General features: G+C 43.3%; 1 protein-coding gene across 1 annotated transcript in view; it reads right to left on the bottom strand.

Moving 5' to 3' along the window:
* The window catches only part of LOC126999149 (uncharacterized), a 4,670-nt gene extending 4,533 nt beyond the window's left edge, over positions 1–137 (bottom strand). The window contains exon 1 of the mRNA XM_050861480.1: positions 73–137. Within this exon, the coding sequence (XP_050717437.1) occupies positions 73–137 (65 nt within the window). The remainder of the gene's footprint in view (positions 1–72) is intronic.
* Positions 138–15,573: the final 15,436 nt, after the last annotated feature.

Here is a 15,573-nt window from a genome sequence, read left to right as displayed (position 1 = left end):
GACGACGACAAGGATACTTTTTATGAGTCACTCCGCTCCTGCGCGTCCCGCACACTGATAAATTGATCTTACTCGGGGACTTCAATGCCCGAGTTGGCAATGACTACCATATTTGGGGAGGTGTCATAGGCCGACATGGTATCGGGAAATCCAACAGTGCGGAGTTCGATCTCACCATCACAAACACCATCTTCCAACAGCCCAACAAATACAATACGACGTGGATGCACCCCCGATCTCGTCACTGGCACTTGCTGGACTACGTGATAGTCCGGAGCTCCGACGTGTGTGACGTATCCATCACGCCTGCTATGAGGGGTGCTGAATGCTGGGTCGATCATCGTCTCGTCAGAGCCCTCCTACGGCTACGCATTCGACCTCCCATCAAAAAATCCAAACCAAAGAAGAGCATCAACCGCAATGCTATCAGTGATCCAGTTAAGCTGTCTCTCCTCCGCCAGGAGGTTGTTGCCAGGCTCGATGACACCCCTGAGCCCCCACCTGTGGCATCCGCCTCTGATCTCACTGCATACTGGGATCAATTCTCCACTGCCCTTTTAGAGGCTGCTAAAACGGCACTCGGGGAGAATGAGTGCCGACATCAGGATTGGTTTGATGAGAACGCGGAGGGCATCCGGGCCCTGCTGGCTGAGAAAAACGCAGCCCACAATTCCTGCCTTGCTAACCCGTTATCGGTCCCTCTCCGCCAGCGGCACGCGGACCTCCGCTCCCGTGCTCAGTCCGAGCTCCGCGCCATGGAAAACGCCTGGTGGATCAGGAAGGCAGTGCAAATCCAGCTCTTCGCCGACCAGGGTATTTTGGAGAGGTGGAGAGAACACCTGTCTCAACTTTTGAACAGCACTAACCCTGTGGATCCATCTATCATCGACGAGCTCCCAGTTCTTCCTCTACTTCCCAACCTCGACGCTCTGCCATCTTTCAGCGAAGTCAACAGTTCAGTTAAAAGTCTTATGAACCATAAAGCTGCAGGCCCAGATATCATACCAGCCGAGATCTGGAAAAACGGCGGATACCTGCTCAAACGTCGCCTGTTTCAGTTTATTAGCACAGCCTGGAATACTGAGAACCTCCTACAGCAATGGAAAGATGCCAATATCATGCCAATATATAAAAAAAGAAAGGCGACAAAGCCGACTGCGGAAACTACAGGGGAATCTCGCTACTCTCTGTAGCTGGAAAGGTCCTCGCAAAGGTTATGCTCAACCGTCTTCTCTCGAGCGTAATGGACGACGTTCTACCCGAATCCCAGTGTGGTTTCCGACCTGACCGCTCTACCATCGACATGGCCATTGTAGCCAGACAGTAGCAAGAAAAATACAGGGAGCAGCATAAAGATCTCTTCCCGGCCTTCGTAGATCTGACCAAGCCCTTTGACACCGTAAATAGGGATCTCCTCTGGGTCTTCCTCTCCAGATGCGACTGTCCCCCAAAGTTTATCGCACTACTGCGGTCGCTCCACAATGGGATGTCGGCGCGGGTTTCCATCGGAGGTGAAGAATCTGAACCATTCAACGTAAACATCGGCGTTAAACAGGGCTGCGTGCTCGCTCCGGTCTTCTTTAACATCTTCCTCGTGGCCGTCACGCTCATCCCGCGTGAAAAGAAATCCTGAGTGATCATGAGGTCTCGCGGTACCAGGTACCGGTACCTGGTACCGCGAAGCCTCATGATCACTTGGGTGCCGGGAAGCGTCATGATCACTCGGCACTGCGCATTGCCGCTAGTACCGGTACCGTCTGGATCTTAGTGACGCTCGGCGCTCGCCCGCCCGCCTCAATGTGGTATCACGCGGTATGGGCCCTGTATGGAGACGCTGAGTCACTGCCTCGCTGACCGTCCCCCCAAGTTCCTACCATTTTGTCCTGCTTTCCGTTTCCATCACAGCTCCCGTTTCCATTATTTTATTATTTTATTTATTTATTGGAGTTACTGTATAATTCTTCATGTCCGATTCTTTTTCTTTTTTAGGTTGCTAATAAATATTGTTATTGTTATTAGACTATGATCGAGTACATCCATAATAACTTAATATATACATGCTAATTTTTTTTTCGAAAAATAAATATTCACTTCATTCAGAGAGAGAGAGAGAGAGAGAGAGAGAGAGAGAGAGAGAGAGAGAGAGAGAGAGAGAGAGTTTTCTTTACAGGAAATTTATTTGGGAATTTCATCAGAAGTCATAGATAAAAAAAATACTCCTTCGGGTACCGGTACCGGTACCGGTACTAACGGTACCTGAGTTTTCGGTACCGGTACTACCGGTACTCAAATTAACGGTACTTGCCCATCCCTAATTGTGAGGTGCTGGGTATGTCTAGGGGCTACCAAGGGCTGCCAGATACCTTCATAAACATAATTTTCTGCAAAAGAAAAAAAATCGCTAACGATAATTTGCGCTCATTTCATGATAACGATTATACGCATATGGGGTTGCCAGAGGTTGCCAATATTTTATCTAATTTATTTTACCAAAAAATACTTAGAAAAGAGATATATCCTTATAATTTTGTAGGAGTGTTGTCACCATCTAAGATGTATTTTATAAATGTATATCTGATTTTCGTCCATGTACCAGAAAATTTTGACTTTGGACCCATGACACTCCCTTAAGACGGCTCCTACGCTTTGCCTTTGTACTCCAGTTGATATTAAGTTGAAAGAAGTGTTGGTCGAGCTTGTTTTTAAAGGAGTCAATCGTTTTACACTGGACCACTGAAGGTGGGAGCTTATTCCATTCTCGCACTACAACGTTGGTGAAGAAAAATTTGGTGCAGTCTGAATTTACTCTAAGTTTTATGTCATTGTTCCTCGTTCGGAAAGTGTCATCGATCATAAACAATTTTGATTTGTCCATATTCGTAAATCCATTAAGTATTTCAAAACATTCGATCAGTATTCCTCGGAGGCGACGTTTCTCAAGAGAGAACATGTTAAGGGAGGAAAGCCTTTTTTCGTAGGATTTGTTGCGCAAGGAAGGGATCGTTTTTGTTGCTCGACGCTGAACACCTTCTAATTTAGCAATGTCCTTTGCATGGTGAGCAGACCAAAACTCTACCGCATATTCCAAGTGGGGTCTGACTAAACTATTGTAGAGCGGAAGTATTACATCTTTATTCTTGAATAAAAAGTTTCTTTTAATGAAGCCCAACATTCTATTCGCTTTATTTGCTGCATCGATGCATTGATGTGAGAATTTGAGGTTTGACGCGATTTTGATCCCCAGGTCCTTAACGCATTGAACGCTTGTGAGTTTAACGCCGCGCATTTCGTAATCGAACTTCTTATTTTTTGTTCCAACTTGAAGGACCTGGCACTTGTTTACGTTAAGGGCATCTCCCATTTATCCAACCAAGCTGAAATTTTGTGCAAATCCTCTTGGAGGCTTTGCCTGTCTTCGTCAGTGAGAACCGAGTTACCAATCTTTGTGTCGTCTGCAAATTTACTAATGCGGTTATTGAGTCCAACACCACATCGTTGATATAAATAATGAAGAGCACTGGGCCAAGAACCGGGCCCAGAGGGACGCCACTTGTGAGCGGCGCCCACTCTGAGTTAAATCCGTCGAGCACCACTCTTTGTTGTCTGTTGCTCAACCAATTCGCGATCCATTGGTGTACTTGACCGTCAATACCTATTTGCTTTAATTGGGGATTCACAACATGGCTTCCGTAACAAAAGATCCTGCCAATCAAACTTATTTTATTTATAACGACCTCTTCTCAGTTTATGACGTAACCAAATCATTGGACATAGTCTATCTCGATTTCCAGAAAGCGTTTGATTAAGTCCCACATCATAAGTTACTTTATAAATTAATGAGTGGGTTTCAAGGTAACTCACAATTTTTTCTCTAATTATGCTCTCGAGTAACTTACCTACAACAGAAGTTACACTAATGCGCCTGTAATTATCTGTTTTTTTGTGTTTTTTTTTGTTGTCTCCTTTCTTAAAAATCGGTGTCACGTTAGCCTTTTTCCAATCTGAAGGGAGGATGCCTTGTCGCAAGGACATATCGCAAACGGTTGTGAGGGAGGAGAGTATTTCGATCTTTGTTTCTTTAAGCAGTATAGGATATACTTTGTCAGGTCTGGGACTTTTATTTGTTTTAATGGATTGGAGAGCTTTAAGGACTTCATCTGTAGCTATTACAAAGTTAGGCAATGCATGCTCAAGATTTACGTTAGTACCGTTGTCGTCATTGGTGTTGGGAAGACTGCTTGTATTAAACACCGAGGAAAAGTAATTGTTTAAGAGGTTTGCAACGTGTTGGCTGTCAGTCACTAGTGCACCGTCACTGTTTGTTAAAGGTCTAATTCCACTTCTGATCGACTTTCTATTGTTTATAAAACTGAAGAAGGATTTCGGATTATTTTTACAGTTGGCTGCAATGTTTTCTTCATATCTACGCTTTGCCTGACATACTAATCTTTCAACTCACCGCCTGGCTTCATGATACAGTCTTATGTTTTCGGGCGTGCTTTGTTATTTCTTTAGCTCGTAAAACAATTTTCTCTCCTTAATCGAGTGTTTAATTTCGCTATTAAACCAAAGTGGGCTTTAAGGAGTGTTACTTCGCTTTTCGCACAATGGGACAAATGTGTTCTGCTGAGTGAGTAAGTGATGTTTAAAGTTTAGCCAGGTTTCCTCTACATTGCCGTCATCTGATAGTTGTACTTCTGTTAGTTTTTATCGGAATTCTACGAAATTAGCTCTTTTGAAATTGGGTACTTTTATTTTATTTTCAGTCATTGTTGTTTGAGCTCTAATGTCGACGCGCACTAATCTATTATCACAACAACCAAGGTGTTCTCCTACTGTGACATTACTGACTAGGTTATCTTGGGTCGCTATAACAAGGTCTAATATGTTATTGTGTCGGGATGGTTCATAAACCATTTGGCTTTGGTAATTTTCTTCTAAAAATTCGATCATTCTATGTGACTCGCCTTCTGTACCTGACAGTGCCGACAAGTCGATATGGGGGAGCTTAAAGTCTCCTAATACGAGTGAGTCGCTGTTATTAAAAGTGACTGCCTTAAAACGCTGAACATTTCAACATCTTTGAGTGATTGCCCCGGAGGCTTGTAGGTGATAGATATAAATTTAGATTGACTTTTGCAATGTTTACTCGCACGCACAAATGTTCAACGTTACTGTATCTTGGTGTTCTTGCAATGGGTTGCAAAAAGTTTTTGACGTAAAGGGCGACCCCACCACCTCTACGGTTAACACGATCTTTGTTGAAGAGTCTGTAGCCATCTATGTTGTATTCTGAACTTAAATCAATATTTGTAGTGTCGATAACTGTTTCGGTTATAGCAATTCCGTCAAAATTTTATGTAAGAGCAAGACGTCTCAGTCCGTCAAACTTTTTTCTTAGGCTACGTGCATTGAAACTAAGGACTTATAAGTCATCTTGAGACTTGGTAATAGAGGTGGTGGTACTTGCGGGTTCACGGTTATGCGTTTGTTGTGATGCATGTCGTCTATTTACACAGGCGGGGTGGAGGGACGTGGCCGAGAGTGTTTTTTTGATCGGGTGCCACGTACTCCACTTTCTCCATTTTCACAAAAATCGCGGGTGACCTCAGTTCTCTCGTCTGTAAATCAAAGAGAAAGTTAAGGCAATGAAATTTGCCATGGGTTCAATTGAGCTGCTAATCATGCCAACAGGTTTCCATAATATTATTCGATCTCCTTCATGGTTAGGCTCACAACTTTTCAGTCACCCATCGTATATATATATATATATATATATATATATATATATATATATATATATATATATATATATATATATATATATATATATATATATATATCGGTACTTGATATCCAGTGGTGGGCACTGCTAACCGGAAAATTAGCCTCACTAACTGGTAATCCACTAACTAAAAGTTAGCTTCGCTTACGCTTAACCGCTAAACTGATAAATAAATTAGTGGAAGCTAACACTAACCGCTAACTTTTTTATATATGAGTTTAGCTTGTTTAGTATTTTGGCTCTAAAACCCTTAAAAACAGACCTAATGACATGACATTTCAATATGTTGTAGCTTAGATAGAGTAGCCCAACATCCCAATAGCCCAGGAAGCAACAAAAAGAAGAGAAGAGAAAGAAGCCTCCAGTTTATCCTAAATCCATATATTTTACCCAAGATTTCCTGCAAATTTAAACTTTTTATTTTATTTATTTACGAAACTGACACTTTGCCTAATACCCAGTCCATGCAAGTGTTGAGAATAAAGTGATGGGGCAAGGACGCACCCCTGTCTCACTCCTGTAGTAACACGGAAAAAGCCGGAAATGTCTCCACGACACTTCACAGCACTCTCTGGCCCAGAGTAAAGGCCAGTCATCAGGTCGATGATCATTAGAGGAATTCCATGGATCCGTAGAATATCCCAGAGTGTCTCACCATGCACTGAATCAAAAACCTTCTTGTAACTGACATCGGCTGCGAGCAGCCCTTGTCGAAGCTCATATCTGCAGTCCACGAGAACGCGAAGTACTAGGATCCAGTCAATTGTTGACTTGCCGGGTGTGAACCCGAATTGCTCAGGTCTCTGAAAGTTTAGCGGATGAGATTGAATTTGCATCAGCATGAGATGAGTGAGCACTTTACCCAGCACTGAGCAGTGAAATACCACAGTAATTGCTGCAGCCCTGTTGGTTCCCTTTCCTTTTCCTGATAGAGACAACCAACCCTCTTTTCTAGTCAAGAAGAAAGGCACTGGACTGTCACTCGGCAGACAGTACTGCATGCAACCCTGCATCATGGCATCACCCACAACTTTAAACATCTTTGCGCTGATAGTACCAATCCCAGCTGCCTTTCCACTCTTCAGCTTCCTCACAGTCTCTTTCACTTCTGCAAGAGAAAGTGGAGTTTCGTCGTTTTGGTGGATCAGCAGCTATCATCTGCAACCCAGCCAGAGGGAGATGCCTGCTTGGGGGGTCTGCCATGTACAACTCAGCCTAAATAGCTCGGTAACCATTCGCATCTGATAATATCTGCCCATCAGCCGTTCAGATAGTACTCATCTGAGATGTGGATTTGAAACGGAGTCTCTTCAGGGCTCGAAAGGCAGGTCTAAAGTCGTTTGTATTTAGACGCCCCTTAACTTCCCCAGCGAGATCACTTGACGTACCTCTCCATATTCCTCCTCAGAAGGGTTCTAGTCTTTCGTGACATAGTCTTGTATCGCTCAGAGTCCCCAGCCAGCCTGACAGCATGACTCCTAGACTTTGGCCGCTCTTCGATGCTCTCCTTGGCAGCTTTGAGGTTCACGTTTCAAAGTATCCCATAACTCTCCAGGGTCCTCCAAAGTACCAAGTTCTTAAAATTGATTTGAGACTGCCACTGCATACTCCTGAACACACACCTGGCCCCTCAGTGTCTCAAGATGAAACCCCAGCAGGTTGCATCTTGATAATTTTTTTAACCTGATGTGTAGCATATACATTGTCTTTATTTTCTTTTTAATACTTATGATCTCTATTTCATCACACCCTTGTCAAGTTTTGTCTTCTATTCCATCTTTCTATCTCCTACATCAAGGTGGACCTATATCTCCCCTCAAGTATTTTTTTTGCCTACTTATCATAACTAGTGAAACTTAATTTGCCTGTAACTATTCCTTTCCTGAAGGTTCTCCATCCTATGTCTCCTTTTATAGCCTGTATCAGTGTACTCCTAATCCCAATGCATGGCAACTAGATTTTGAGCACCTTCTCCACTGGAGATTCTTCAAGTCATGTTCCATCTTGATTTCTTTCCCCTTTAAAACTGCCTCCGGTAAAACATGTAAAAACAAGCTGTCATGACGGTAAGCGTTTGTAAACATTACAAGGTAGGGATACGAGGTCCCTTTACTTTCCACATGATATATTTTTCGCCCTAGAGGAATTGTGCTAAATAGAAACAGCTCTCAGTATTAAAAAAAAAAAAACGCACTATATTAATTCGTGCGTATTTCAGAGAACTTTCATTGAAAAGGCGGGCTCACCCGGCGCCTCTTGGCGACGTTGGCAAACGTCCAGCAGTGCAGCTCTGCCGCATCACGAAAAGGACGGAAGTAGTCAGGAAAAAAAATACGCGGCCGGCGTAAAGTATTATTACCCAAACACTATATTTACCTTTCACTTCCCCATACCCCAACCACCACGGAGCCCAACAATGGGAGGCTGGATGTTGGGGCCAGACCGCACCCAGCAGCGCCAGGGGTAATGGGGAAGTATACGCAGCCACTGCCAGGCGTTTAACGGCGGCCACGGGACCCTTTCGATCGCCCACCCTGCAGTGACCGCTTGATCCTCGCCAAAGCATGAGCAGCGAGTTGATTCAGTGGGGCCACACTGAACCACCCGTCTTACCTCAACCCTCCCACCAAAGGAGCGTGTTGCCCACCGAGCGGAACTATACATCCCGCCCCGCGGTGGACTCAACTGAGAGGGAACGGGGAGTATACGGGACGCCACGCACGGCAAACACATGGGGAGGCAACATCACCGGAAGGCCTCCTCTTCTAGTGATGAGGGGGGGAGCATTTGGTCCACGAGGTCAGCGGACATCAAGCCCCGTCACCACAACAAGGTGACTCCCCTTCGACAGGGTATGCAGAAGGACAAAGATCCGGATCTTCAAGTCCCTTGTGCCCCGTGTTTTACTTGATGGCTGCGAAACATGGACACTAAATGGGGAATTGGAGAGGCGGACTGGTGCCTTTGGAAATAAATGTCAACGCAGAATCATGTTTTTTTTGCTGGAATTACTTGTGTCAAACCGGCGACTACTCCGTGAGACTGATTCGACATATATTACCTGTATAGTCCGTCAACGCCAACTCCGGCTATACGGGCACGTGGCACGTTACCCTGAAGGTGATCATCTGGTTGTCTGCTCATCTGGTTGTCTCTGTAAGAAACAATCCTGAGTGGAGGAAGCCAAAGGGACACCCACAGAGTTCGTGCCTTGAGCAAGTCGATATATCATGCCAGGATATACTCAGGATGGGAAGGGGGTCTGCATGGAGACTCGCCCGGAGGGTCCCTCGGACTTGGCGTCGTAGGGTGGGCGAGGTGTATGCCCCCATTGATTGATTGATTTCAACAACTCGGGACGATTAATATCAGAAGCGTGCGAATGATAATTTAAGCTGCTAACTTTTATCTTTGTTTTGCAGTTACTGTGACATTTTCTTTCACATTCGTAAGAAACAACACCATCATTGGCCAGATATTTCTGCTTCACACACACACACACACACACACACACACACACACACACACACACATATATATATATATATATATATATATATATATATATATATATATATATATATATATATATATATATATATATATATATATATATAACATCATAAATCAATCCTCAATGGTCTAAAGCAGTTGGTTCAGCACCCATCACGTATTCCCGACCGCCTCGTACATACGCCCAACATACCTGACCTTTTCTTAACCTTTAACCCTTCGGCCTACTCTGTTAATGTTCTCCCCGTTGGGCTCCTCCGATCACCTTATTTCAGTATTCTCTCCTATCGCTTCTGTACATCCTCATGACCCACCAAAGAGGCGATGCTTCTGGCATCTCGCTTCAGCTCGATGGAACGACCTGAGGATGTACTTTTCCGATTTCCCGTGAAACGATTACTGCCTCCAGGAGAGAGACCCCTCTGTGTGTGCCCAGCACCTCACAGAGATGATTGTCTCTGCAATGGAGGCACACATTCCACGTTCTTTCTCTACCCCCATGCTAAAAAGTTTTGGTTCAATCAGGCCTGTTATCGTGCAATCAGAGATAGAGAGACAGCTCACAAAAGATACTAGCGTCTTTGCACTCGTGCTTATCATGATCTTTACATTTCCTCTCGGAATCGTGCCAAATATATTATCCGACTAGCTAAAAACTCATTTATCAATAGAAAATGCTGCAACCTTGCTTTCTCTAATTCTTACAGAGACTTCTGGCACCTTGCCAAAAATTATCTCCTCCAATTTCACTTCTTCATATTTCCTTCCTCTTCTTAATTCTGACGGCAGCACCGCCTCTGGGCGATTCTGGGCATATTCGTCCTACTCATCCCCCATCTGACTCCACTATGCCTGTTATTAAGATTCTTATAAATTATGTTTTATATGCCTTCTCTGGCCTCAATCCTCAGAAGGCTTATGAGCCAGATGGAGTGCCTCTTATTGCCCTTAAAACTGCTTCAGTGCCTAGTCAAATTTGTTTGCCTGTGCCTGTCAACATCTACCTTTGCTTCCTGCTGGAAGTACGCCTACATACAGTCTGTGCATAAAAAGGGTTAGCGTTGCAAACCCTCAAACTGCCGTCCTATAGCTTTACTTTCTTGTTCATCTAAAGCTTTTGAAGCAATCCTTAACCGTAAGAAGCATAAGCATCTATCCACTTCAGACCTTCATTCTGATCGCCAGTATGGGTTCCGCAAGGAGCGTTCTACCGGTGATCTTCTTGCTTTCTTAGCAGACTCTTGGTCATCTTCTCTTAGCCGTTCCAGTAAAACATTCTCTGTTGCCATAGACTTATCGAATGCCTTCGATAGAGTCTGGCACAAGTCTTTGCTTTCTAATCTACCCTCCTACGGATTTTATCCCTCTCTCTAACTTTATCTCCAGTTTCCTTTCCGGCCGTTCTATCTTTGTTGTGGTAGACGGTCATTGTTTTTCCCCTAAACCTATCAACAGTGGTGTCTCATCCTATTTCCCACTCTCTTCCTCTTACTCATTAATGATCTCCTTTCCATAACAAACTGTCCTATGCATTCGTACTGCTGATGACTCTACTCTGCATTATTTAACTTCTTTCAACAGAAGACCCTCCCAACATGAATTACAAGACTCCAGACTAGGGGCTGCAGAACGCTTAACCTCAGACCTTGCTATCATTTCTGATTGGGGCAGAAAGAACCTCAACTTTCTATCAATTCGACACAATCTTCCAAACACCTATCCTCTATTCTTTGACAACACTCAACTATCACATTCTACTACACTAAACATCCTCGGTTTGTACTTAACTCAAAATCTTAACTGGAAACCTCACATCTCTCTTATTAAATCAGCTTCCTCGATGTTGGGCGTTTTGTATTGCCTCCGCCAGTTCTTTTCCCGCACATTTACTGTCCATTGTACAGGGACCTTGTCTGCCCTCGTATGGAGTATGCAAGTCACGTGTGGGGGAGCGCTTCACATTCACTGCTCTCTTGGACAGGGTAAAGTCTAAGGCTCCTCGTCTCATCAACTCCCCTTCTCTCACTGACAGTCTTCTACCTCTTAAATTCCACCGAAATATTAGCCTCTATTTTCTTCCGATATTTTCAAGCTGACTGCTCTTCTGAACTTGTTAACTGCATGCCTTCCCCCACCCGAGGCCCCGCTGCACTCGACTTTCTACTCTTGTTCACCCCTATAGTGTCCAAACCCCCATGCAAGTGTTAACCAGCATCTTCATTCTTTTATCCCTTCGGGTGGTAAACTATGGAACAACTCTGTACTTCCTCCTGCCTATGCCTTGACATCTTTCAATAGACGAGTGACAAGAAACCTGTTCTCCTGAAAATGACCTCTCTTTTGGCCTATTACAATTTGTTTTTGTTGGAGCAGCGACTGACGGGCTTTTTTGTTACATCTTTTTTTAGTGCCATTGAGCTGGCTCCCTTGCTGTAAAAAATGAAAAAAATCATTTTCCACTCCCACCCCAAACAATCTGTATGGTTTAACACGATGCGCCTTATTGGTAAGAAATGTATGGGTTGACTAGCCAGCCGTCGCCAACACGTCACTGGCGTCAGCTGGCTTCGCGCCAGTTGTCAACGCACCTGACGTGTCGAACCAGAGCCACCTAGATAGTTTCGAATTTTCTGTCAGTCGATAATTATTTGAGTGAGACAGCAAACATCATATTTAAATATCAAAATGCCAAAAGCTGATCTGGAACATGCGCCACATAGTGACAGATGAATGTGGTTGGTGTTGCTCGAACCATTTGTTCAGTGAATTGGGTGATCTTTTGCGGGAAGAATTATTTTTAGGGACAATTGTCCTACCAGGGTAATTGTCCTGTAGGCAGTTTTCCGGGGGCATTTGTCCAACTGGCACTTGTCCTAATATCGTATTAGACTTATCAGTGTGCCTGGCAAAGTGTTCAAATCTGTTGTTGATGCAAATTCGTCCTATCACTTCGTGGCATTGTTGACGTTGTGGACTGGGTTTTAAGCTGCGTTGCTGATCAAAGTCGTTGCATAGCATCTGTTGACGACACCAAAGCCACTGATTTTGTTTTTGCTGATGATGCTGTACTTATCGCGGAATCGCTGGAGGTCCTGGTGATGGCTTTCGAAGAGCTGAATCAAGAGGCGAAGGCTCTGGGGCTGAAGGTCTTCTGGGCCAAAACCAAGATCCAGGTCAAGTGAGTGAAACCGCGCATTAGGGAGATAGTTTTAAGGTTACTCACAATATTATCTCTAAATATGCCCTCGAGTAGCTTATCTACTACTAAAATTAGACTAATGCGCCTGTAATCACCCAGTGCTTTTTCGTCAACTTAAAAATCGGTTACGTTAGCCATTTTCCAATCCGAAGGGGCGATGCCTTGTCGCATAGAGATGTTGAATACGGTTGTGAGAAATGAGAGTAATTCGCTTTTAGTTTCTTTAAGTAGCTTAGGATATACATTGTCTGGTTCTGGACTTGTATTTGTTTTATTGGTTTGGAGAGTATTAAGGACTTCATCGGAAATGATTTCAAAGGTGAACAATGTCTGAGTGGGATCGTCGTTAATGCGACTGTCATCGCTGATATTGGTGGCAGTCGTGGCAGAACTGGCAGTATTTAATACCAATGAAAAATAATTGTTCAAGAAGTCCTCCTACTGTAACCGGGGCGCTGCAGGCCTCTGTTTAATCCCCAGCCGAGCTTGCCCCTACCCAGATACTCAAAATCAGATCCGACCAGAAAAAAAAGAGACCATTCAAAGTCCTATGTCATCTGTAGGTTCACCTACAAATTAATAAAATGGAAATTCCTCCCACCACTTACATCTACATGACTATGACGAGGTTCTCTCCATGCCAAACATTTCAATTGCCCTCTGGAACATTAAATAAAAAAAAAACTAAAAGAACACGGCACCAATATAATAATAAACACCCTGGAAGAAAGAACATAAGTTTTCGATGAGCGCCCAGTTGCAGTCATGGAAGCATATTACATAAAGTAATTCAACCCAAACATTAACATACAATCAAACGATTTACAAGCCCTAACAATGGCAATAAGAGGAATAGCAGGCCACACCCAACCTTCAACACGAATAAAAGATAGCGGGAGGGGTGGAGCGACCGGATACCAGCAACCAATCAGCGACAACTACGACAGGGAAAGCCCACCCGGCTGGGGATTAAATTCAGGCCCATTGGAGGGGGTCTGGCAAAGTGCAGTGTGTCATGTCGTATCATAGGTTGGCCAAATTTCCAGGGACAGGGACAGGTAGTAAAGCCTTGCGTGTCTCTGTGTGTGTGTGGAGGGGGGGAGGTATGGTGTTCTTTGATCAATGTATGTTTGCGTGTCTGCCGATCTCTTTACTTGTTTCTCTATCATTATTACAGGAATTTTACCTTTTCAGTCAAAGCAGAACATCACTTGGACGTCAGCCTCATCAACGCTGTCATGGCGACCCAACATGAGGAATTTTCGTTAATACTCCTCAGCGATCGAGTTTCCCAGGTAACATTACAATGTTTTATAGAGGGAGTAGGTAGGTACACACCTGACGGAATGAGCGTAAGCCATTCCCGGTGAGATACAAAGGGTGGAGTGCTGCATGACTATCGAATTCCATCCCGTGTACTTTGCTTCAGTTTTCCTATTGCCTTAACCTTAACAAGTAGTTCAGCATGCTCTCTAAGGAAAAAAATTCCACTCTAAGAGTCCAATCTAGAGAGGGGATCTGATATATTGAACATCAATTCAGGGAACAACCTAAAGAGGTGTTACTATAACTTTCTCTACATCAAACTTTGGAACATTCACGAATTTCGCTCTGTAATCAGTTAAAGTCACCAAAATTTGAGGAACCTGACATGACATCTTATTATTTTTTCCTATTCATATGGTTATTAATGGCATTTGCTTTGCCAAAAACTTTTCTAACAAAAATTGTCGCAAGCTTGTATAAATATTTTCTGGAAAAAAATAATCGCCGTCTCTAAATTAAATAACGTAGAGCAACCGACTTAGCGTCAATCTATAGGTAATCAAGCTTGCTATATTAATGGGTTCTGAGACTGTTGCTGATGTCAAAGGTCGATCTCTGAGTTCATGTCATGTGTCATAATATAGTGTAGTAGTCACATTTTGTATGTATCAACAACACATTTCAATTCGTCTATATATTGCGCAGTTGGATCATATGATTAACAAACACATTTAGTGACCATTTTATTGCTATGGTGATGGCATGTTAGGTCAAAGGAGATCAAACTTCCAATTAGAAGAGTTCTGTCCCCCCAAAATCGCCAGTGATCGCTAGCTACTTTAACTAAAACTGAGTCACCTCCTGTTGAAGCCCTGAGGACTCGCACATTTTAAAATTTCTCACGTGATGAATCATGATGCACTGTGCCAATAGTCTACAAGACATTGATCCCAAGTGTTTATGCTAACATTTTTCAGGTGAAGTGGTGAGAAACACTCTACTATTCAGTTATTACAAGCTAAATACTCGCACCTCAGCTTACATCATTCTCGTATTTTTTTTTTTCTAATCGCCTGCCGCATGTATAGCTTGAACCATTTTTCTAATATATTCCACGAAGACTAATGTTTAATCTGGAAAGTACCGAACAGAATCTAATCAGTAGAACTCGTGGTAAAGAGATATTTAAAAGGCCGAAACCTGCACAGTACCGAAAGGAGCCGCTGAGGGGCCGAACTCCCTCTCACCAAGACTTACCAACACAAAGGGCTGTAGCTATCTAGGACACTGGGGAGAAAGAAACAGTGGAACACCTAATTGTAGAATGTAGCAACTACGAGAGGCGAGTTAGTCCCAGAAGAAGTGATGGTGATGAGCCGATGAAAAGCGATACTGGTCAAAAGAAGAAGAAGGTTTGTTTTGGTTTGGAATGCCAAGTCGTATAAAGGTATCTCCAAGGTATAAATACATAATGAACAAGTAAAGTCTGTGTTCGTGATTTATTAATTGCTTTAGTGTATCAAGTGCCTAAAATTGATAGTACAGAAGTTTTTGAAGACCAAAAAACAACGAATAACAGGTCGTAGATTCAGGCTCTTGTGCAACCGAAGTTTCATAATTTCATTTATCATAATACCGCATCTGTGTCAAAGATTATTGAAGAATAATGTTCTCAATATTCATAACTTTGTTTAAAATTACACTGGGATAAGCAATTTTTTTTATAGTAGACCCACTTTTCTGTACCAAATTATGCTTTCCAGATAATCTGGCATTTATTTTCGAGGGCCAGAACTCCTCTAATTCGACA

This window comes from Eriocheir sinensis, chromosome 16 (assembly GCF_024679095.1).
Source record: "Eriocheir sinensis breed Jianghai 21 chromosome 16, ASM2467909v1, whole genome shotgun sequence".
Taxonomy (NCBI): domain Eukaryota; kingdom Metazoa; phylum Arthropoda; class Malacostraca; order Decapoda; family Varunidae; genus Eriocheir; species Eriocheir sinensis.
Note: the sequence above shows the minus strand (reverse complement) of the source record. Positions and strands in the feature narration are given on the sequence as shown.